This window comes from Lipotes vexillifer, unplaced genomic scaffold (assembly GCF_000442215.2).
Source record: "Lipotes vexillifer unplaced genomic scaffold, Lipotes_vexillifer_v1.1 scaffold42, whole genome shotgun sequence".
NCBI lineage: Eukaryota > Metazoa > Chordata > Mammalia > Artiodactyla > Lipotidae > Lipotes > Lipotes vexillifer.
In genome coordinates, this window is record NW_006783436.1 from 2,702,042 (window position 1) to 2,727,462 (window position 25,421).

The 25,421-nt window shown below is 38.6% G+C and overlaps 1 protein-coding gene across 4 annotated transcripts in view; it reads right to left on the reverse strand.

The window, feature by feature from the left end:
• Positions 1–7,109, reverse strand: part of OCIAD1 (OCIA domain containing 1) — a 23,648-nt gene extending 16,539 nt beyond the window's left edge. Inside the window, exons 1-4 of one of the 4 annotated variants that reach the window (XM_007456095.1) lie at positions 7,005–7,109; positions 5,756–5,818; positions 5,254–5,334; positions 745–798 (exon numbers count right to left, since the gene is read on the reverse strand). In XM_007456095.1, coding sequence (XP_007456157.1) covers positions 745–798; positions 5,254–5,334; positions 5,756–5,813 — 193 coding nt within the window. In that variant the 5' untranslated portion in view covers positions 5,814–5,818; positions 7,005–7,109. Of the gene's footprint in view, positions 1–744; positions 799–5,253; positions 5,335–5,755; positions 5,819–6,935; positions 6,955–7,004 lie in introns of those variants that run through there. The other 3 variants (XM_007456094.1, XM_007456097.1, XM_007456096.1) reach the window with 3 other exon arrangements.
• Between the last annotated feature and the right edge of the window lie 18,312 nt (positions 7,110–25,421).

Genomic DNA, 25,421 nt, shown 5'->3' on the forward strand with positions numbered 1-25,421 from the left:
GCGGTACGTGGGCCTCTCACTGCTGTGGCCTCTCCCGCTGCGGAGCACAGGCTCCAGACATGCAGGCCCAGCGGCCATGGCTCACGGGCCCAGCCGCTCCGCAGCATGTGGGATCTTCCGAGACCGGGGCACGAACCCGTGTCCCCTGCATCGGCAGGCGGACTCCCAACCGCTGCGCCACCAGGGAAGCCCAGAGACTGATACATTTAATACCTAAACTCAACTTCACTATTTAAACCAATAGAATTTTGGACAAGGAAGGACCCTCACTCCCCCCATTATTATAAGACAAAGCTGGTTGAGGGAGCTACGGAACTCCTCGTCTTTAAACTGGTACACAAGAATCAGCTGGAGCTCTAACTCAAAGACTCTGATTCAATAGGTTGGAGATGGGGCCCATGAATCTGCATTTCTAAGCTCCTAGGTGATAAGTTGTATGGATGGTCTACCTAGACCAGGTTTGTCTCTCTGCCTTCCTGTAAACTACCACTGGCTTTTAGTTACTTTCTTGCTTATAGTGTTAATGTTGCTACAGTGCTACAGTTAATGGACATCAAATCCTCAAATTTGATATGTGAGTCTGGGTTCATGGAGACAACTCTTCTGATGTTGTAGTCGTTTTTTAGTGATAATTTTTAATATGATACATTACCATACGTCCTTTATCTAAAGATCAGGAAAATAACACATAAAAACACGATGGTATCCAAAGTGCTAAACAAATTCAAAGTTTAAAATATTTACCTTTACTAATCAATCCTTGAGTAATCAACATACTTGTTGCAGCCAAAGGTACAGCTATAAGGGGGAAAAAAATTTGTCAACACCAACAAAAGGAAAAGATTTTGTCTGAGTTCATTAGGATAGATAAATGTATATCAGTAAAACCAGTTACGAAGTTACGTTGCAAAATTAAGATCTTTAAAAGAGATTTCTCCACTTTTCAAAGCTGTACTGTATATACTCAGGGAAATATAAAACGTATTTTAAATTTAAGAAAATATGACAAATTATTAAACAGTATAATTTAAGAGCCACCCAGATTCAGGATCTAAAAAAGCCATTCACTGATACCATCAATTAAAACAACATAGAAATAGTGACCAAAAGTTACTTCCAGAGTTAACGGGGGAAAGAATTAATGATGAGGGAAGCAAGAAGCATATTACAAATTGCTAAATTCCATGTACCATGCTAAGTGCTTTCGGTACATTATCATTAATTTTTACCACATCTCTATAAAATAGGTATTATTATTACTATTACTATTTACTATTATTACAGATAAGGAAACTGAAGCTTAGCGATGTTAAGTAATTTGCTCAAGGTCACACAGCCACTTCAATGACAGATTCCAGATTCCAAAGAATTATGTCTGATACTAGATCTCAAGTTTTATTACCCTGAGTGAACCGATACACAAGACATATTATTTGCCCAAAATCATATGGTGATTGGGGCAAGAATTAGAAAGCATATATTTTAAATACTAATGCTCTTTCTCTTAAACCAGTGAAATCTGTGAAACTAAATGAAAATATGACATACATATGCATATTAACCCAGAGTGAAAAATCCAAAGCTCTCATCATAATCTCAAAGGGGCTCATAATTTAAGAAACCAGTCTTCTACACCCACAGTGCCCAACAGAATTTTCTTTGATGATGAGTGCAGTCTATATCTGTGTTTTCCAGTCAGGTAGTGTGCAGGAAAGATTTAACGTAACAGCTCTAAAACTGCTTTCCTTACAAAGGCCTGCTTTCAAGGTTGGTCCTTAGCTTATATTTGGGAGCTTAACTGGTAAACTGATATAAATCTTTACCTGAATGATAAGTGGCTCACTCTGCCCAAACTGCTTGTACAAATACAGTTCATACTGAATACTTCCTTTCCTTCTGGGAGTCTGGAATTTTGTTACCTACTGGGCCGAGGGTGCCCATGTGGCGAGACCCCGATAAAAACCGTGGGTGCCAAGTCTCTAATGAGAATCCTTGGTAGGTAACACTTCACATGTGTTACTACAACATGCAACTGGAGAAATTTAGCACGTTCTTTCTGTATGACACCACTGGGAGAGGACTCTTAGAAGCTTGTGCCTGGTCTCCTCTGGATTTCACCCACACTCCGTTCCCTTTGCTGATTTTCCTTTTTATCCTTTCTGTTGTAAATTGTATTAAACTGAAATAGCTACATGGGGCTGCCACACTGGAGAGTGCAGTTTCAGACTAGGGGTTGGGAAATGCTCTGTAAAGAGCCACGTGGTAAATATTTTAGGTTTTGTCGGCCACACAGTCTTTGTCCCAACTACTCATTTTAAAGCAAAAGCACTGAGACAATCCATAAATAAATGAACACAGCTGTGTTCCAATAAAACTTCACTTATGGATGCAAAAATAGGAATTTCATATGTAATGAAATCTTCTTTTGATTTTTTTCAATATTTAAAAATGTAAAAACCATTCTTAGCTCATAGCCATACACAAACAGATTTGGCCCTTGGGCCACAGTTTGCTCATCCCTGGTCTAGACTGTACATGGGCAATTTGAGAACCAAAATCATTAAGCATTTGAATTATTAATATTCATGATTAAAATCCGTAACTTGGGAATAGGGCATTAGCTTTGCCATCAGACACAATTTGCAGAAACCCTAAGGTTTAAATCCTTGCTCTATTACACACTAACAGATTTTACCTTTGCTAGAAGAATGATCTAATGTTAGTTGGTTAAAATGCCTTCATATACTATTACTTAAGGTTTTTCAAAGGATAATCTTTTAAAATTATAGCATCAGTACAATTTGCAATCATTTTTCTCCTTCAGCCTGGTTCAAGGACTGCAACATGAAGAACTGAAGAATCATATAAAGGTAAAAGGCAATGAGTTCGTTGGCCATCTCTACAATGGACAATATTTTCCCCATTTCGCTTCTTAGGTCAAGATGGCACAATGCAAAGAGTAACAGTCTGGTTAAGGAGATTCAAGTACTAGTTCTGCCATTCACCACTATGTCTTTGCATAAATCTCTTAACTTCATGTTATAAAGGGTAATGGATTAGAACTAAGGTCTCTTTCCAACTCATATATTCTGTCACAGAAAAAGAGAATGGTAAAATTCAAAGAGACTTCAGAGATTATCTAGTCTTCACCCTAATCAGAGTAAACTGATATCCAGAAAAAACAAGTCATTTGCTCAAAGCAACACAGATGGTTAGTTTGTGGTAGAGCTTAGATCAAAATCCAAGTCTTCTAACGCCCAAGTCAGTGGCCTTTTCCATTGTACAATGACTCCCATTCCAGAGTCTATTAAATAATGTTTCTTTAGGCAAATCAATAACACTGCTGACCAAATGCTACTTTATATTATGACCATGGCCCCATTCATATCCAAGAAAAGGACCCCTAAAATTCCTTTAACTCTTCTCTTACACTAGCAAAATGCTTCTCTAAACTCATAATTGTTTTCAATTGATACTTTTACTTCATTAATCACAAAAGCACTAACATCCATTTAATAGCTTAACACTTATAGTAAGTTAAATTGAATTAATTAATCCCATGAGATAGGTTAATATTATCCCCATTTAGCAGATAAGGAAACTGAGGCATACAGACATCAAGAACTTCTCCAAAATCTCACAGCTAATATGTGATGGAGCTATAATTTGAATCCAGAGAGTCAGGCCTCAGAGTCTATGCCCTTATAAGTCACTACACTGTCTCATTCGGAAACCAGTAGTACACATGTATGAAATATTCACAAAATAAAAAATGCATGAAACAAATATGAATTCATACACCTCAGCAATTCCAGAGGTGGAGAACTACTGTTACATACAATACACATTAAACTAAGGCTTTTATGTAGATTCTTTCATTATCTTTATGTTTGGGCAGATACAACTAGTTGTTCTCCTTTTCATCCTTCTAACCCATTCCGCACACTGCTAACTAATGTTCCTTTAAAAAATTTACATATCATCCCCTTGGCCTAAGAACCTACAATATATAATGAATCAAACTTTTAACTCCTTCCTATTATGTTTATTTTCTACCCCCAACAAAAGAGCTCTGCTCCAATCCGTTCAGCCTCAAGGCTCTAGTAGAGATCAAGTTATTGTAGACTCTGCCTTTGCTAACTATCCCTTTCATCTAAATGCTCCTCCACCATTCTTCATTTGCCTGAAGTCCTATTAGTTGTTAAGTCTCATTTGTTTAATAAAGGCTTTTTTTAAGCTAAATCAATTCCAATTAATGTATCTCTTTTTAAAATTCCTATTGCTGCTATGCACTTAATCTTTCTCAGTGTTTCATGAGTTAGCTTTGTCTCAACTACATCATAAAATTACTTTAGGACAAAGACTTCCAAGCACAGTACCTTACACACTGTATGCATAAATACCAGGCTGACACACTGTATGGATAAATACCAGTACCTTACACACTATATGCATAAATACCAGGTGACTGATCCTTGTCACCCCCTCCATCCTGCTTTTTTGTTAGAATTACCCTCTTACCTGAAAGGACTGCAGTGACCTCATGAAGCAACAACAGGGTTCTATTCAAAAGGAAAATTATGTTTTGTGTTGCTTTCAACATTCTTTGTATTTAAAAAATAAAATCCTCATGTATATGGTCTCTAGTTAGAAATCAAGTGCTGGTACTGAAATACCATTTCACAACGATAAAACAGAAACTAACCAGTTTTTATCGTATAATGGTTAAAAGTTTAACAGTTAAAACCATAAGCCTGTTTCAGACAGACCTGGCTTCAAGTCCAGACACCACTGCTTACCAGCTGTGGAACACTAGATAACTCCTTTAACATCTCTAAACCTCAATTTCTTCATCTGTAAAGTGAGGGTAATACTAATCAACCTTATTGGGTTATTTTTATATAACCCATGTACACTCAGTAAATGCTATTACTATTACCAACAAAAATACTTCAGGGTCTTGGAAACAGTTCTAGAAATTATTACTTTAAGATGCACACAATTCTGATCATTTCATGATATATGCAAATGTCAAACCACTACATAGTACACTTGAAACTAACATTATATCAACTACAATTCAATTAAAAAATTTTAAACGAAGAAATAAAACGTGTTCAACTCTATTTCCTGAATCAAACTCTTTTACCAATAATCACACTAATGCCAAAAGTCTCCCCATTTTTCTATGTGAAATCATTTTAATTTCAGGTACTAAAGGTCAAATTTTGTTGATTAGAAAATTTAACTTACATCTGAACCAGAAGCTTTCATCACTGCATTCTGCAAAGACTCTTCTTTCTTCCTCTGTTGGAATGTAATCAGCCCCTATGTCTTTTCACCAAGGAAAATTGGCAAACATTAAAACACCCATGGAAAAACTAAGTCTAAAAATACCATAGTCTAAACATGAACAAAGTATACCATTTTTTTTTAATGAAGAAATGGAATAAGTGGCTTGTAAACTTTTAACAAATTTTGACTTCAAACATAAAATTAGTGCTACTGTTCTACTGGTTATGTAGTCAGGACTGCCTATAAAATGGGCTGGGTCCAGTGCAAAATTAAAATTTGGGACCCTCTGTTCAAATTATTAAGAATTTAAAGATGCCACAGTAGATCATTAATGGGTCCCTGTATAACTGCACAGGTCACACACCTTTGAAGCCAGCCCCGTGGCTACTGTTATTCAAGGCAGTGAAAATTTCTCTACATTAAAAGTGCTTCTAATTGTAAATACTTAATTGATAGTTACGGGGAATTGGTCTTGGAACTTCTGCATTCCGCTCTCCAAAATCAGCCCTTCCATTCATCTTTCCTGCATCGAAAACATTTCTTGTTAAGTATTAGAAACGACTGAGATTGGCCAAAGTAAATCAAGATATAGCATCATAAAATTACTAGTCTACGTGGCAACCAATCAACAAATATTGACTAAGCACTACTACATCTGAAGTACTTAAAAAGCTGCCTAAATAAAAAAGTCACAAACCTATTAACTATTTTAGAACTAGTCACTAGGTCCTGTAACTGAAAAAGAAAAGATGCCTTGTAAGTATTTATCAACTGATTCTATCAAGTTAAGATAACAAAAGGTTACCAATTTTTTAAAAAGACATATATTTCCTCTGGAGGCTGGTTTATTTCACATTATCCTATGTTTGGATTCTCTCAGAAATATACGCCCAATGATTAGGATAATTCTCCAAATAGAGGAAGAAAAATCCCAAGTCTTTTCTGGGCTTCCATTTTAAAAAATGAAATAATCATCAGGAAACCCCCTCTACAAAGCAGTACTACAAAAAAATGAAATAACAAAGACGTCATATCGTTCTCCCTGTGGTGGAACGCTAACAGCACATTCTGTAGCCTCTAAACTTTCCTCCCTCCCCAAACAGACACCTAGAAAAATATACAAGATATAAAAAATGCATAGCATTTCAGGAACATACACTTTATTTATCATTATTTTTAACCCATGCGTCCGACCTTAAGAGACCAATAGATTAGATAGCTACGCATTTTACAGAATGTTCACACAGGATCGTGTTTACTCCCATCTTAAAAACAATGTAAATGAAAACAGGAAACGTCATACGCGATGAGAATAGCAACTGCGGCCCTTCCACAATTCACTTATTCAATAACTCATCACTGAGGGCCTACTACATGCCAATCCCTTCGCTAAGAAACAAGATCAGAAAGGGCAAATGAATTCATGGATGGATGGAGACTGCTTAATAAACTACTTATACCCTAAAACAAACGTAAAAGAAAACAATGGAAACCTCTTACTTCTCCCAACAGAGAGACTGCCAGGGTTGACAAGACCCCTTCACACAACATCATTTTAATCTCCTAATCCCAAAGAAAAAGACCGCATTAAGAGACCGTCGATTCCTGCACCCCCATCCCCCGCCCACCGCGTCTCCCACCTGCAACACCTACGCACATCCGTCACCATGAATTTCTCCCATCCACACCCTCTAGACACGCTCCCTCACCAACCCTGGTCACAGGCACCCAGGAGCCCGAGACCCAGAGGATCGCGATCGGCCCACCCTAGCAGGAAGGAAAATGGCGGAAGGTGCAAGGGAGCGGCTGCCCGCGCAGAGGTGGTGAGTGGGTAGGTGGGGGGCGGAACGGGGCTTTCTGCGTCACCTCACCCACCTCCCGACGACAGCGGCCGGCCACAGCGCGGCGACCCCGGACGACCAGGGGCCGAAGGCCCAGAGGGGACCCGAGAGGGGTCGGTGCGGGGAGAGAAGGGGGTGCAGGAAACGCGCAGAACCGCAGCGGAGTTGGGGGTGGGGAGCGGTCAACGACGCGACCGCCTAGAACTCACCCAGACACGGGCTCAAAATGACCGCGACCCGGAAGCACTGGCGACCTACGGAAGGAAATGACGTCAAGACCTCCTTGCGGAGTCTAAAGACGAACAGCTTCGGAGTATCTGCGTAGACCTCTGTTAATCTTCGCCGTCCTCCTCGGTTTGTTCCTCCATCCTCCCCCACTCCCGGCGGCGCTCACGAGCTGCACTGCGGCTACGCGTTCGCCCACTGCGGACCCGAGCCCCCCACCCCCATACCCTTCCTGCACCGGAGAGGCTTGGCTTTAGGCAGTTGGGACGGGCTGCCTTGATCTTCCAGTGACCGGCTGGCAGGAACGCTCTGGAAGCCCCTTTTATCCGCTTGTTGAGAGCGACTTTTCTTAGCTTTCTCTGCTTTTAAGCTTTACGTAGTTCATTTATTTCTTTGAGTCTCTAGGCTAAGTAGTAGCGAGTAAGTATTAAACATGCGCACTTGGCTGGCTGGCTGACTTGAGCCTAGCTTCTTTCTAGTTCTAGAAACCTCAGGCATGGTACGTTATCGCTCTCTCTGAGCCTCAGGTTTTTCTCATCTGGAAAATGGAAATACGACCTACCTCATAGGTTTGTTAGGATTAAAGCAACACACCTAAACGAGGCTTTAGTGCTCAATGTTCTCTATTAATGGAAGAGTTTGTATTTGAGTGCGGGGCTCCGGGCTTCTTTTGGTCAGACCGTGCTGTCGCACTCAGCCACCATTCATTCATTCTACAAATATTTGTTGAGTGCCTGCTATGAGCCAGATACTGAAAGTTATTGGTCATTCAACAGTGAACAGTCGGCCCTATCCATTTGTTTGATTAACTCCGAAAAACCTCTCCGATATCTTTACCTCTTACCGAGCCCCACTGTCACCATCCTCATTGCATCTTTTTCACTGCCTCAAATTTATTCTCCCACAGACATATTTCAGAGAGACAGCCTACGGTGATGGATCTGAAACACAAATCCAATCCTGTGGTTGCTTCCTTAGCGCCTTTTGATAGCTCCCATCATGCACAGAATATTAGGCCCTTTCATGGCTTGGCCTCTGTCCTCTTGAGCCTCACTTTCTTCTATTTTAGTGTTCACTGTAGAAACGCAGCCTGCAGCCCTTTGTACTCACAGTTCCCTGTGTGCTGTTGCTCCTGGCATAACCATCCTTCCTGCCTTGTCAATGCTATTGATATTTCAAATCCTGTTTTTCCATTACCTCCTTTGTGAAGCCTTCCCTGAAACACACCCTAAGAATTAATTACTCCTTCTTACTACCTCTTTACTTTGTACATACTTCTGTCAAGGCAATGTTGTTCTGCCACTGTATTGTGATCTTTGTGCTTACTTCTGTCTCTATTACAGAGCTCCTTTCAGACGGAGACCTTGGCTTATAAATCGTTATAATCCCAAATAAGGTCATCAATATTAATAATTAATATTCATTTTGCTCCTGGGACATGGTAAGCTGGTTCTGGGCTCAGGGCCTTTGCAATGGCTGTTCCTGCTTCTATAACACTGTTCCTCCAAATGGTCACATGATTTCTTGTCTGTCGTTGCACCAGGTGTCACCACACCCGAGGCTTTCCCTGATCACCCAATTAAAATAGCTCCCCAGTCACTCTCCATGTTACTCCATTTATTATTTTCATAGAATTTATGCTATAAAACAATTATTTGTCTTATCTCTCTCTCTCTCTCTCTCTCTCTCTCTCTCTCTCTCTTTCTCCCCACTCACTAAAATGAAAGATCCATAACAGTAGGAGCCTGTCTGGCATCAAGATGATTGGCACATAGTATGAAATCAATAAGTGTTTTGTAAATGAATTTGAGTACATTTTTTATAAAAGAAGAAACAAAAATAGGAAAATTAGAAGACATAGTGAGCTTTATGCTGAAGCAAAATATCCTCTTTGCTTTCTGACTAGATTGTAAGGGTACAGAATCCAATTTTATCATATTCTTTATACTTACTAAGCCAGGCCTAACACTTGGCACATGGTAGATATTGATGAGTATATTTTCTGTTGCCCACATATTTCTCAGCAATCAAGTTAACTGAAAAATTGGATTTCTTTTGAAGAAAGTGTATGGTACTCTCTGTGGGGAAAAAATAAGATTCTAAACATTTCAAGGTAAACTGGAATTTTCTTTTCTGGCAATTAGAGGTTATTGAGTCCATTGGTAATTTGGGCAATGCGGCAAAGAATTCAAACATAAATTGGGTAAGATCCAAAGCCTTACTGGAAGTTGGTTCACCTTTGACTTTTTTTTTAATTGAAGTATAGTTGATTTACAATATTGTATCAGTTTCAGGTGTACGGCAAAGTGATTCACATATTCATATAGATGATATATGTATTTTCAGATTATTTTCCATTATGGCGTTGACTGAAAAACATGCACAACCTCAAAGTTGAGAATTATATTTTATTCAGCAGACTTCCTGAGGACATCAAGCCCAGGAGGCAGCCTCTCAGGTAACTCTGAGGGACTGCTCCAAAGGGGTAAGGGAGGAGCCAGCACATATAGGAGTTTTTGCAACAAAAACCAGGTAGTCGGAACACCAAAAGTTACTGTTAATTAAAGAACACCAGACATCTCAGGTTAATGAATTTAGTGCTTTTCTATGTATGGGAAGATGCAAGAGTCATTGAAATCATTCCTTTGATATGCACCTTAGCTATCTAGGGTCAGTATCCTATTCTTTCCCATCCTGTGTCCTGTCAGTGTTCACTGTTGGGGGTGGCTGGCATTGGGCAGCCCTTTTGTCTCCATCCTGAGTTCCTTCAGGCTCGTGGTGGTGGGCTGTGGTAGTGGCTGATGGCTTGATGGCTGCAGCATCCTTTGTTTGTTGATATGGCAGGCAACATTTTTTATCCACAATAGGTTATTACAAGATACTGAATATAGTGCCCTGTGCTATACAATAAATCCTTTTTTATCTATTTTATGTATAGTAGTTTGTATCTGTTAATCCCATACTCCTAATTTATCCCTCCCCCTTCTGTTTAGCCTTTGGTAAACCATAAGCTTGTTTTCTATGTCTGTGAGTTTGTTTCTGTTTAGTATACAGATTTATTTGTAGTATTTTTTAGACTCCACATATAAGTGATACCATATAATATTTGTCTTTCTCTCTCTGACTTACTTCACTAAGTCTAATATTCTCTAGGTCCATACATGTTGCTGCAAATGACACTATTTTATTTTTTATGTCTGGGTAATATTCCATTGTATGTATATATACCACATTTTCTTAAGCCAGTCATCTGTTAATGGGCACTTGGGTTGTTTCCATGTCTTAGTTATTGTAAATAGTGTTGCCATGAACATCAGGGTGCATGTAGCTTTTTGAATTAGAGTTTTCATCTTTTCTGGATATGTACCCAATGGCAGGATTGCTGGATCATATAGTAGATCTATTTTTAGTTTTTTAAGGAATCTCCACACTGTTCTCCATAGTGGCTGCACCAATTTAAATTCCCACCAATAGTGTAGGAGGGTTCCCTTTTCTCCATACCCTCTCCAGCATTTGCTATTTGTAGACTTTTTGATGATACCCATTCTGACTGGTATGATACCTCATTGTGGTTTTGATTTGCATTTCTCTAATAATTAGCAATGTTGAGCATCTTTTTATGTGCCTGTTGGCCATCTGTGTGTCTTCTTTGGAGAGATGTCTATTTAGGCCTTCTGCCCGTTTTTTGATTGGGTTATTTGTTTTTTTGATATTGAGTTGTATGGGCCGTTTGTATATTTTGGATGTTAATCCCTTGTCAGTCACATTGTTTGCAAATATTTTCTCCCAGTCTGTAGTTTGTCTTTTCATTTTGTTGATGATTTCCTTTACTGTGCAAAAGCTTATAAGTTTGATTAGGTCCCATTCGTTTACTTTTGCTTTTATTTATTTTGCCTTAGGAGACTAATCTAAGAAAATATTGCTATAATTTATGTCCGAGAATGTTTTGCCTATGTTCTCTTCTAGGACTTACGTGGTTTCATGTCTTATATTTAGGTCTTTAAACCATTTTGAGTTTATTTTGTTTGTTTGTTTATTTATTTATTTATTCACTTATTTATATTTTTATTTTGGCTGCATCGGGTCTTCATTGCTGTGCAAGGGCTTTCTCTAGTTGCGGCGAGTGGGGGCTACTCTTCATTGTGGTGCATGGGCTTCTCGTTGAGGTGGCTTCTCTTGTTGTAGAGCACAGGCTCTAGGCACGCGGTCTTCAGTAGTTGTGGCTCACGGGCTCTACAGCATAGGCTCAGTAGTTGTGGCACACAGGCTTAGTTGCTCTGCAGCATGTGGGATCTTCCCAGACCAGGGCTTGAACCCGTGTCCCCTGCATTGACAGGCGGATTCTTAACCACTGCACCATGAGGGAAACCCTCAAGTTTATTTTTGTGTATGGTATGAGGGAGTGTTCTAATTTGATTGATTTTCATGTAGTTGTCCAGCTTTCCCAACACAACTTGTTGAAGAGACTGTCTTTTCTCTATTGTATAGTCTTTCCTCCTTTGTTGTAGATTAATTGGCCATAGGTGTGTGGGTTTATTTCTGGGTTCCCTATCCTTTTCCATTGATCTATATGTCTGTTTTTGTGCCAATACCATGCTGTCTTGCTTACTCTAACTTTGTAGTATAGTCTGAAGTCTGGACAGGTTATGCCTCCAGCTTTGTTCTTTTTCCTTAGGATTGTTTTGGCAATTCTGAATCTTTTGTGGTTCCATATGAATTTTAAGATTATTTGTTCTAGTTCTGTGAAAAATGTCATGGATATTTTGATAGGGATTGCATGAAATCTGTAGATTAGTTTGGGTAATATGGCCATTTTGACAATATTAATTCTTCCAATACAAGTGCATGGGATATCTTTCAATTTCTTTGAATCATCTTTAAGTTCCTTTATCAGTGTTTTATATCTTTCAGTGTATAGGTCTTTCACCTCCTTGGTTAAGTTTACTCCTAGGTATTTTATTATTTTTTGAATACAATTTAAATGGGATTTTTAAAAACTTTCTGATATTTCATTGTTAGTATAAAGAAGTGCAACAGATTTATGTATATTAATCTTGTATCCTGCTACCTTGCTGAATTTATTTATTAGTTCTAGTAGTTTTTCTGTGGAACCTTAGGGTTCTTCATATAGAGTATCATGTTATCTGCAAATAATGCCAGTTGTACCTCTTCTCTTCCAATTTGGATACCTTTTATTTCTTTTTCTTGTCTGACTGCTGTGGCTAGGGTTTCCAGTACTATGTTGAATAGAAGTGGTGAGAGTGGGCATCCTTGTCTTGTTTCTGAATTTAGCAGGAAGGCTTTTAGCTTTTCACCAGTGAGTATTATGTTGCCTATGAGATTGTTGTAAATGGCTTTTATTATGTTGTCCCTTTATACCCAGTTTGGTGAGAGTTTGTATCATGAGTGGATGTTAAATGCTGTCAAATGCCTTTTCTGTATGTATTGAGATGATCATGTGGTTTTTGTCTTTCCTTTTGTTAATGTGGTATATCACATTGATTGATTTATGTATGTTGAATCATCCTTGTGATCCTGGGATAAATCAAACTGGATCTTGGTGTATGGTCCTTTTTATGTATTGTTAGATTCAGTTTGCTGATATTTTGTTGAGGAGTTTTACATCTATTCATCAGAGATATTGGCTATAATTTTCTTTTTTTTGTAGTGTCTTTGTCTGGTTTTTGCATCTGGGTGATGGTGGCTTCATAGAATGAATTTGGGAGTGTTCCCTCCTTTTCAATTTTTTGGAATAGTTTGAGAAGGATAGGTATAAGTTGTTCTTTGTATGTTTGGTAGAATTACCCAATGAAGCCATCCAGTCCTGGACTTTTGTTTGCAGGGAGTTTTTTGTTTGTTTGTTTCTCTTTCTTTTTGTTTTTGTTTTATTACAGATTCTGTTTCACTTCTAGTGATTGGTCTGTTCAAATTATTTGTTTCCTATTTACTCAGTTTTGGCAGACTGTATGTTTTCAGAAACATATCCATTTCTTCTAAGTTCCCCAATTTGCTGATATATAACTGTTCACAGTATTTTGTTTTCTTTTTTCTTATTTATTTATTTATTTAGGTATTTCTGTGTTATCAGTTGTTATTTCTCCTCTTTCATCTCTTATTTTGTTTATTTGGGTCCTCTCTCTTTCCTTCCTGGTGAGCCTGGCTAGAGGTTTGTTGATTTTGTTTATCTTTCCAAGGAACCAGCTCTTGGTTTTATTGAGCTTTCCTATTATTATTATTTTTATTTTTGATCTTCCATTTATTTCTTTCCCCTCTGATCTTTATTATTCCCTTCCTTCTGCTGACTTTCAGCTTTGTTTGTTCTTCTTCTAATTCTTTTAGGTTGTGGGTTAGGTTTTTTATTTGAGATTTTTCTTGTTTCCAAGGAAGGCCTGTACCGTTATGAACTTTCCTCTTAGAATTGCGTTTGCTGCATCCCATAGATTTTGTAAGGTTGTGTTTTCATTTTTGTTTGTCTCAAGGTTTTCTCTGATTTTTTTCTTTGATTTCATCACTGAGCTCTTGGTTTTTTAGTAGCATGTTGTTTAGTCTCCATGTGTTTGTTATTTTCCCATTTTTCTTTCTATGGTTCATTTCTAGTTTCATAGTTATGGTCAGAAAAGATGCTTGAAATAATTTCTATCCTCTTAAATTTTTTTTTTAACATCTTAATTGGAGTATACTTGCTTTACAATATTGTGTTGGTTTCTCCTGTATAACAAGGTGAATCAACTATACGTATACATATATTCCCATATCCCCTCCCTCTTGTATTACTCTCCCACCCTCCCTATCCCACCCCTCTAGGTGGTCACAGTGCATCAAGCTGATCTCCCTGTGCTATGTGGCTGCTTCCCACCAGCTATCTATTTTACGTTTGGTAGTGTATATATGTCAATGTAACTATCTCACTTCATCCCATCTTACACTTCACCCTCCCCGTGTCCTCAAGTCCATTCTCTACATCTGTCTTTATTCCTGTCCTGCCCCTATGTTCATCAGAACCATTTTAATTTTTTTTTAGATTCCATATATATGTGTTAGCATATGGTATTTGTTTTTCTCTTTCTGACTTACTTCACTCTGTATAACAGACTCTAGGTCCATCCACCTCACTACAAATAACTCATTTTTGTTTCTTTTTATGGCTGAGTAATATTCCATTGTATATATGTGTCATATCTTCTTTATCCATTCATCTGCCGACGGGCACTTAGGTTGCTTCCATGTCCTGGCTATTGTAAATAGTGCTGCAGTAAACATTGTGGTACATGACTCTTTTTGAATTATGGTTTTCTCAGGGTATATGCCCAGTAGTGGGATTGCTGGGTCATATGGTAGTTCTATTTTTAGTTTTTTAAGGAATCTCCATACTGCTCTCCATAGTGGCTGTATCAATTTACATTCCCACTAACAGTGTAAGAGGGTTCCCTCCTTTTCTCCACACCCTCTCTAGCATTTATTGTTTGTAGATTTTTTGATGATGGCCATTCTGACTGGTGTGAGGTAGCACTTGAGAAGAAAGTGTATTCTGTTTTTGGATGGAATGTCCTATAAATATCAATTAAGTCCATCTTGTTTAATGTGTCATTTAAAGCTTGTGTTTCCTTATTTATTTTTATTTTGGTTGATCTGTCTATTGGTGGAAGTGGGGTGTTAAAGTCTCCTACTATTATTGCTGTTAGCATTTGCCTTATGTATTGAGGTACTCCTATGTTGTGTGCATAAATATTTACAATTGTTATATCTTCTTCTTGGATTGATCCCTTGATCATTATGTAGTGTCCTTCTTTGTCTCTTGTAATAGTCTTTATTTTAAAGTCTATTTTGTCTGATATGAGAATTGCTACTACAGCTTTCTTTTGATTTCCATTTGCATGGAATATCTTTTTCCATTCCCTCACTTTCAGTCTGTATGTGTCCCTAGGTCTGAAGTGGGTCTCTTGTATACAGCATATATATGGGTCTTGTTTTTGTATCCATTCAGCCAGTCTTTGTCTTTTGGTTGGAGCATTTAATCCATTTTCATTTAAGGTAGTTATCGATGTGTCTGTTCCTATTAGCATTTTCTTAATTGCTTCGGGTTTGTTATTGTAAGTCTTTTCCTTCTCTTGTGTTTCCTGCCTAGAGAAGTTCCTTTAGCATTTGTTGTAGAGCTGGTTTGGTGGTGCTGAATTCTCTTAGCTTTTGCTTGTCTGTAAAGGTTTTAATTTCTCCATTGAATCTGAATGAGATCCTTGCTGGGTAGAGTAATCTTGGTTGTAGGTTTTTCCCTTTCATCACTTTAAATATGTCCTGCCACTCCCTTCTGGCTTGTAGAGTTTCTGCTGAAAGATCAGCTGTTAACTTTATGGGGATTCCCTTGTATGTTAATTGTTGCTTTTCCCTTGCTGCTTTTAATATTTTTTCTTTGTATTTAATTTTTGATAGTTCGATTAATCTGTGTCTTGGCGTGTTTCTCCTTGTATGTATCCTGTATGGGACTCTCTGTGCTTCTGGGACTTGATTGACTACTTCCTTTCCCATATTAGGGAAGTTTTCAACTATAATCTCTTCAAATATTTTCTCAGTCCCTTTCTTTTTCTCTTCTTCTTTTGGAACCCCTATAATTCAAATGTTGGTTCATTTAATGTTGTCCCAGAGGTCTCTGAGACTGTCCTCAATTCTTTTTTCTTTATTCTGCTCTGTGGTAGTTATTTCCACTATTTTATCTTCCAGGTCACTTATCAGTTCTTCTGCCTCAGTTATTCTGCTATTGATTCTTTCTAGAGAATTTTTAATTTCATTTATTGTGCTGTTCATCATTGTTTGTTTGCTCTTTAGTTCTTCTAGTTCCTTGTTAAACATTTCTTGTATTTTCTCCATTCTATTTCCAGGATTTTGGATCATCTTTACTATCATTACACTGATTTCTTTTTCAGGTGGAATGCCTATTTCCTTTTCATTTGTTTGGTCTGGTGGGTTTTTACCTTGCTCCTTCATCTGCTGCGTATTTCTCGTCTTCTCATTTTGCTTAACTTACTGTGTTTGTTGTCTCTGTTTTGCAGGCTGCAGGTTCGTAGTTCCCATTGTTTTTGGTGTCTGCCCCCAGTGGGTAAGGTTGGTTCAGGAGCTTGTGTGGGCTTCCTGGTAGAGGGGACTGGTGCCTGTATTCTGGTGGGTGGGGCTGGATCTTGTCTTTCTGGTGGGCAGGGCCGTATTCGGTGGTGTGTTTTGGGGTGTCTGTGAACTTAGTATGATTTTAGGCAGCGTCTCTGCTAATGGGTGAGGTTGTGCTCCTGTCTTGCTAGTTGTTTGGCATGGAGTGTCCAGCACTGTAGCTTGCTGTTCGTTGAGTGGAGCTGGGTCTTAGCATTGAGACAGAGATCTCTGGGAGAGCTCTTGCTGATTGATAGATATTACATGGGGCTGGGAGGTCTCTGGTAGTCTAATGTCCTGAACGTGGGTCTCCCATCTCAGAGACTCAGGCCTGACACCAGGCCAGAGCTCTAAGACCCTGTCAGCCACACGGTTTTGTCTGATATCTTTAGCAGAAAGGGTATAGCCCAACAAAGGAAACTTTTTGCTTCCTTTGTAGGAACTTAGGTGACATGGGAAAACCCTATGCCTGTTCAAAAGTGTGGGGCTCCCCTCTCCTCATCTCTGAGATGAGCTTCTGGCTGGGCTTTTTCAGCAGAGAAACGCCAGTGAACCTCATCCAGTCCGTCCCACTAAGGATAAGGGAGGATCCTCTTAAATTTTTTTGAGGCTTGTTTTGTGACCTAGTATGTTTTCTATCCTAGAGAATGTTCCGTGTGCTCTTGAAAAGAATGTGTATTTGGATGTAGTGTCCTATAGATATCAATTAAGTTCAACTGATCTATTGTGTCATTTAGGACCTATGTTGCCTTATTGGTTTTCTGTCTGCATGATCTGTCCATTGATGTCAGTGGGGTGTTAAAGTCTCCTACTATTATTGTATTCCTGTCAACTTCTCTCATTATATCTGTTAGTATTTGATTTATATATTTAGGTGTTCCTATATTGGCTGCATATATGTTAATGAGTATAATACCCTCATCTTGTATTGATCCCTTTATCATTATATAATATCCTTCTTTGTCTTTCTTTATGGCCTTTGTTTTAAAGTCTGTTTTGTCTGATATGAGTACTGCTACCCTCGCTTTCTTTTCATTTCCATTTGCATGAAATATCTTTTTCCATCCTCTCACTTTCAGTATGTTTGTGTCTTTCACCCTGAAGTGATCTCTTATAGGCAGTATATTGTAGATTGTTTTTTTCTTTTATCCAATCTGCCACTCTTTTTTTTTATCAGAGCATATATTTCATTGACACTTAAAGTATTATTGATAGGTATGTACTCATTGCCATTTAAACCTTGCTTTCCAGTTGTTTTTGTAGTTATTTGTTCATCTCTTCTTTTTGTTTTTCCTTTTGTGGTTTGATGATTTTATTTTGTAGTATGCTTGAGATTCTTTGTTTTTTGTGAATCTGTTGTATGTTTTTGATTTGTGATTATCATGGAGTTCAAGTATACTGATGCATTACTATATCTACTTGCTTTAAACTGATAGTCATACAAGTTCAAACACATTCTAAAAGATCTAAATTTTTATACTCCCCTCGCCCATCTTGTGATTTTGCTGACCTATTTTACATCTTCATGCTTATCCTTTTGCTGTTAATTTTAGTTATAATCACCTTTACAAATATCTTTCTTGGTTTTTAGTCTAGGTACTGGCTAATTTAAGTGATCTTCAATCCTTTTTTATATTTGCCTTTCCTATTGTGGTTTTCCCTTTCCAATAGATTCTTACTTCTTTTCCATTTAGAGAAGACCCTTCAATACTTCTTTTAGGTAGGGTTAGTATTGCTGAATTCTTTTAGTTTTTTCTTGTCTGAGAAATTCTTTATCTCTCCTTTTATTCTCAATGATAATCTTTCTGGGTAAAACATCTTAGGTTGCAGGTTTTCCCCTTTCAGGACTTTGAATGTATCATGCCACTCCCTCTGGCCTGTGAAGTTTCTGCAGAGGAATCAGCCAATATCCTTATGGGGGTTGCCTTGTAACTAACTCTTTGTTTTTCTCTTGCTGACTCTAGAGTCCTCTCTTTAACTTTTGTCATTTAATTATGGTATGTCTTGGTGTGGGTCTGTTTGGGTTCATCTTATTTGGGACCCTCTATGCATCCTGTAACTGGATATCTGTTTCCTTCTTTAGGTTTGGGAAATTTTCATCCGTTATTTCTTCGAATACATTTTTGCTCCCCTTTTCTCTCTCTTCTTTTTCTAGAACCCCTATTATGTATAGGTCGGCACACTTTATATTATACCATAGATCTCACATGTTGCTTTCTTTTTTTTTTTAATTTGTCTTTCTGTATGCTGTACTGATTGCGTGGTTTCCATTATTCTGTCTTCCAGAGCACTTATTCATATTTCTGTGTCACTTAGTCAGCTATTCATTGTTTCTAGAATTGTTTGAGAATGGAAAGAGGTACCTGGGAGGTTGTTGTCTTTATGGTCAAAACCCAGTTTACTTCCTGAGCCTCAGGAGTAAAGTTTAAATTTATCCACATATAGGGTCCACTATAGTTTTCAGACTCTAATCAAGCACTTCTTGAAGACTCTCCAAAAAGCAGGCTTCCAGGGGGATGTGAATTCACTGGCAGATTTGGCAGCTTGCTCCAAATAAGCATAGTTTTAGGCAAATGAAGTTTCAAGACTTATCCCCAGTTCTTCCTTGCAAACACATCACCATTCCTCAGTCTCTTCTATGGAGAAATCTTGAATCTGCTACTGTAGACATTTCTTCAGGAGCTGGGTGGAAGGCAGAAATCTTGGAATCCTACCATGCATCTGAACTTAGGCTTGGACATATTTTCCTGGGGAATATTTTGTGTTTGGTTGCCCTCTAACAGCAGAAGAGATGAAGAGAAGCATCAATAAAATCAGGAGCCAATGTTTCTGTATTAATATGAACCTAAGAAGAAAGAGTCAGTTAATATTGCTGAGATCCTAAATCATATAAAATTATAAGAAAGCCCCTAGTACAGGGCCCAACATTCAGTTTACATGCAATGAATATGAATTTCTTTTTGCTTTCCTTGAAGAGTTGAAGTACTGGAAAGGAACTTGAAAAAAAAAAAAAAGACAGAGAGGGCTAAGTATATACGTGATGTATTAATTTCTGGCTAACAGTCACAAATAATTGTCCAGCTTTCTAATTAAAATAAGTTAATTTTTTAAAATTTATTTATTTTTTGCTGTGTTGGGTCTTCATTGTTGTGTGCAGGCTTTCTCTAGTTGTGGCGAGTGGGGGCTACTCTTTGTTGCGGTGCTCAGGCTTCTCATTGCGATGGCTTCTCTTGTTATGGAGCACAGGCTCTAGGTGCGCGGGCTTCAGTAGTTGCAGCACGTGGGCTCAGTAGTTGTGGCTCATGGGCTCTAGAGCGCAGGCTCAGTAGTTGTGGCGCATGGGCTTAGTTGCTCCACAGCATGTGGGATCTTCCTTGAACCCATGTCCCCTGCACTGGCAGGCAGATTCTTAACCACTGTGCCACCAGGGAAGTCCTGAATCTACTTTGTTGTAACTCTGCAGAGTCAACTCTTTGCGAAAGGTTAGAGAAGAAGAATTTTTTCCACATCCAGGTGATTCTTTTACTGAGAATCTTTTCACTACAATGAATATTTATAAACAAAGACTTTCTGAATAGCCATCCCTGCTTTTCTTTTTGTTATGACCCTTTCATTTGTAGGCAGAAGCAGGGGAGGGGGTTGGGAGGGGCAGTCCTCCACAGGAGGTGACCCTTGCTGTAGTGCTCCTCATGCTATCAATTAACTAGAGAATCATCTGTCCTACTTTAGATTTCAGAAGCCATCTTGCACATCTGCTGTGACTTTTCTAATGTCACTTATAGAACCCACTCAAAGCTATTAGATGAATTAGGGGAACCAGAGTGCAGCTGCATGTAGCTGACTTTGAATTTTTGCAGCTGGCTTCTATATGGCAATCTCAGTTTTGAAGTTATTTTTTTATGAAATTAGAACCACAAAGTGAATAATTCATTTTATAATAATAATTCCTAAGAGAGTGAGCCTTAAACTTCTTTTAAAGTTGAAAAAAATATATATTTTAACAACTCCCACAAAATGTTTAAGATTCAAGCCAACTGTAAATATTTAAATAATGGTTCATGAGTTTCTTTTAAGAAAAAGTATTACATGAAAAAAAAATGTTTTTAAAACTTTGACTCAAGAGTCAAGGAGTTTCTGATATGGAAGCAAGTTTGAGGTCTAGAAATCTATAAAGTGTTACTAGCTTCAGGACAGTTTCCCTATTTCAACTTTAAATAGACCAAAAATGTAAGTATTTACTTATTCATCTATGCAGGAAATGAGAACTTTCACATTCTTATGATGTTAAAACACAGAATTTTGAAAGTTTACTGGCCCAGAATATTAAACCGTAGGAAATTATTCATGGCTGCATGCTTATATACTCTGAAAATTTTGTTCAATGTTTTTCTCAGTCTTAGTTCCTGTTGCATTTTCAAATTCCTCTTTGATAACACTTACACCACCACAATTATTTGTTTACCTGTTTGACTCACAGGACTAATTCTTGCAAGAAAAGGGACTTTACCCCTCCATGTTTGTATCAGCAGTATCATTCATACTAGGCTCTTTTTAATTAATTAATTATTTATTTTTTTAGGCTCTTTTTTAAATTGTTAAATGAAAAGTCATTTATGTATGTAATAGAATATGTGTTCTGGTATTTCTTGAAAGGAACTTTAAGAGATGCAATGAGAAGCCAGAGGCTCCCATCACAACATCTGCCAGCCTACCTGCATCTGTGCCCATATAGTCTGTCTTTCCTCCTGTTACTGTGGATCTTCTGCCTGTGTTCCTATCCAAGACCGCTGTACAGTTGTAAGGTAGATCCCATCCTCTCCAGTCTACTCAAGGTCATCCCTTCAGCAGTTCTATTCACTCTCTCCCACATCACTGATTTCCTTTCACTGTTGGAAAATTCCCATCAGCTTATAAACAAGCTATAATTCTCACACCTTTAACAACACCCCCCCCCCCCCCAGCTTCCTTTCGGTTGGAAAATTCCCATCAGCTTATAAACAAGCTATAATTCTCACACCTTTAACAACCCCCCCCCCCCCCGCAATTTCCCTTGAGCTCACTTCCTATACTTTTGCTCTTTTATGGCAAAACTCCTTGAAAGAATTTTCTGTACTTCCCCTCTCCATTTCCTCTTCTCTCAGTCCTCTTGGACCTACTTCAAGCATGTTTTTTCCCTTACTCTTCCACTGTAAATGCCCTTGTAAAAGTCCCCATGACCTCCATGTTACTAAACTGATTTTTCAATTCTCAATTCTTGTATTATTTGACCTATTCTAAGAGAAGCATTTGACACAGTTGATCACTCCTTATTTAAACATTTTCTTCAGTTGATTCCAAATGCCCCACTTTTCCATTCTTTTTTTAAATCTTACTGGTCATTCTTTCTCAGTATCTTTTGCTAGTTCCTCCTCATCTCTCTGACTTCTAAATTTTGGGTACACTTGGATTCAGACTTTGGACATCTCTGTGGTCACTTTCTTGGTAATCTCATACATTTTGAGGTTTAAATAACATCTGTGCTCTGATAACTCCCAAATTTAAGTTTTCCAGTACAGACCCCTCTCTCTGGAACTCCAGACTCATATATCTGTCTATACATATATGTTTAATAGACATCTCAAACTTTGCATATCCCAGACCAAATTTCTGATTTCCAACTCCACAACAGAAAAAAATTAACCTCTTATTTAATCTTCTCTATCTCACTTAAAGGCAATTCCTCTTTCTAATTTATTGGGCTAAAATCCTCGGAGGCATCCTGTCCTTGACCCCCTTTTTGTCTCACACCCTACATACACTCACTTGGTAAATCCTATTGGCTCTATCTTCAAGTCACATCTCCATAATCTGAGTCCTTCTCACTAGACCCACGACCACTACCCTGGTCCACATCATCATCATCTCTTGCCCAAATAATTGCTCAAGTCCACTAACTGCTCTCTCTACCTTGCCTTAGTTTAGATATAAATCACACTGATCTTGTTAAAATCCAGGTCAGATATTCACTTCTCTTCTTAGAACCCCTCCAGTTGCTTCCTGGCTTTCTCCAGGAAATGACAAAATCCTTATGATGGCTCACAAGACCCTGCAATCTTTCTCTGCCTCCTTTCTGACCTCATTTTCTTTTTTTTTTTGGCCACACCATGTGGCTTGCGGGATCTCAATTCCCTGAACAGAGATTGAACCCGGGCCATGGCAGCGAAAGCCCAGAATCCTAACCACTAGGCAATCAGGGAACTCCCACTGACCTCATGTTCTACTGCTCTTCCCCTTCTAACTACAGTACAGCAACACTGCTCTTGCATTTTCTCAAACAGGCCAAGCAGGCACCCATCTTGGGACCAATGTAATTGTTCCCTCCTCTGGGTGGGGTATCTGAGTGCCCTAGGATATCAACCTCTCATCTACTTCAGATCTTTGCTGAGCTGTCATCTTCTCAATGAGCCTTTCTTGATCATCCTGTTTAAAAATTGCAGCACTTTTTCTTCTCTCCCATCCTCAACCCTTGCCCATCACTAGCATTTCCCATTTCCTCTCCTACTCCCTGACTTGTTTTCCCCTCTCATGGCACTTACTGCCACCCGACCTATGTTTTACTTGTGCCTTTTCTGTCTCTAGGTAAGCACTATGTGGGCAAGTTTTTAATTTTTTCACTGATGTATCCCTAGTGCCTAGAAAAGGGCCTGATACTTACTTAGGTACTCAACTAATATTTGTTAAAAGACAGAATGAATAAAAGATTTATAGTCATTAATGAGTACGTACAATATGCCAGGGACTGGATAAAGAGCACAAACATTAAAAAAAACAAAACAAGACAAAAACAAAATCAAACACAAACACAGCCTCTGCTGCTAAAAAGCTAAGTTCATCAGTGGCGATAATAATAATGGTTGATACTTGTCAAGCACTTACTTTGTGCCAGGCACTGTTCTAAGAATTTTCCATGTCACATCATTTAAATCTCAAAACAAAGTAAGAGATGACTACTATTAAAATAATATTTTTACAAGTGAGGGGACTGAAGCACAGAAATTAAGTAGGTCAGTGTCATAGAGCTGTAACCAGTGATACCAGGATTCAGATCTTGACACTCTGACTCTGGAATCCATATGCTTAACTACTTAAGTGTGCAGTTTATAATGCAATAAAATTACTACTGTAATTAAGGGGATCCTAGGGCATCACAGGGAAACATAGTAGGGCAAGGTTTTTGGAAGAGGTACTTTTGAGAGACAAATGAGTTAGCTGAAGGGAGAAAAAGGGAATGGGTGCTCAAGGAGGAGAGTGCAGCAGATACACCAACAGGTGAGAGAGTGGGGTGCTGTGGGCATCCAAAAGATAGTGATATTAGTTATAGCTAGAGGAGAAGTAGTAGAGAGAAAGTGTTAAGAAGAGTAATAGACAGAGACCATACCATGCAGGGCCTCATATGTCATAGAAAGGATTTTCCATTTTTCCTTGAAGGCAGTAGGGAAGGCATAGATGGTTTGATACGTGGGAATGAAAATAAGATCAGATTTGAATTTCAGAAAAATCACTATCAGCTGTGTAGGTAACATTAAATTAAAGGCAAGGAGAGCAGCTACATTAATTAAAGCTATTTGTTTGTTTGTTTTTATGTTGGGGGTAGGAGTTTATTAATTTATTTATTTTTCTGTGTTGGGTCTTCGTTTCTGTGCGAGGGCTTTCTCTAGTTGTGGCAAGCAGGGGCCACTCTTCATCGCGGTGCGCGGGCCTCTCGCTATCGCGGCCTCTCTTGTTGCGGAGCACAGGCTCCAGACGCGCAGGCTCAGTAGTTGTGGCTCATGGGCCTACTTGCTCCGCGGCATGTGGGATCTTCCCAATCCAGGGCTCGAACCCGTGTCCCCAGCATTAGCAGGCAGATTCTCAACCACTGTGCCACCAGGGAAGCCCAATTAAAGCTGTTTTAATCGAAAAAAGAAAAGATGAAAGCCTGAACTAATAAGGTTGAAGTGCTAACAAAACAGGAGAACAGAATTCAGGAATAAAAAGAATGTATGATCAAAAGGACATTGTTACGAAGAAAGTAGGACAGTTAAAGAGGAAGAGGACAAGAGTGACTCCCAGGTTTCTGGCTTTGGGCACAGTGTTGGATGCTGGAGCCACTGACTGACATAGAGAATCGTACTGGAGGGAGAAATTTTGACGGAGGGATGAATTTTGGAAATACTGATTTTACAATGTCTACAGGATACCCAAGTGGAGGGTTGTAGTGGGCAGTTAGATATATCGGTCTGGAGCTCAGAAAAAAATCTGGGCTAGAGTCATCAGGTCATCAGTGGGGTTGATGTTATAGCAGTGGATGAGTGGGATGAATGCTGGGCAACACCAGCATGTAAAGTAGTGATTCCCAGTCTCAGGACTTTGAGCATCAGATCACCTTGGCAGGATTTAAAAATACAGATTTTCTGGAGCCCTTCCCCAAAACTACCAAATCAGAATCTTCAGAGATGAGGCAAGGGGATCTATAGATTTTTTTAAAGCTCCCAGTTGATCCTGCTGGGGCTAGCCTGCAGCATGCCAGAGAAGCAACTAGGAACCAGTGATTTAAATGGTGGATAAAAGAGTCCAAGAAGTAGTAATATTACTTGAAAGAAGAGGCAAGAAGAGGTAATTACTACTAATAATAGCTAACATTTTTTGTGCACTTACTATGAGTCAGGCACTGTTCTAAACATTCTAGTGCAATATCATATGAAATCCTCAAAACAACCCTATAGGTTATAGGTACTATTATTATCCTTGCTTTACAATGAGGGATTTGAGGCACAGGGAAGTTGAATAAGTTATTCAAGATCACATAACTAGTAAATGATAGAGGCAGGATTTGAATCTAGCCAATGCTGTAAATCAGTGCCTCTCAAATTTTAAAGTGCTTACGAACCCACAGAATGGTAGAAA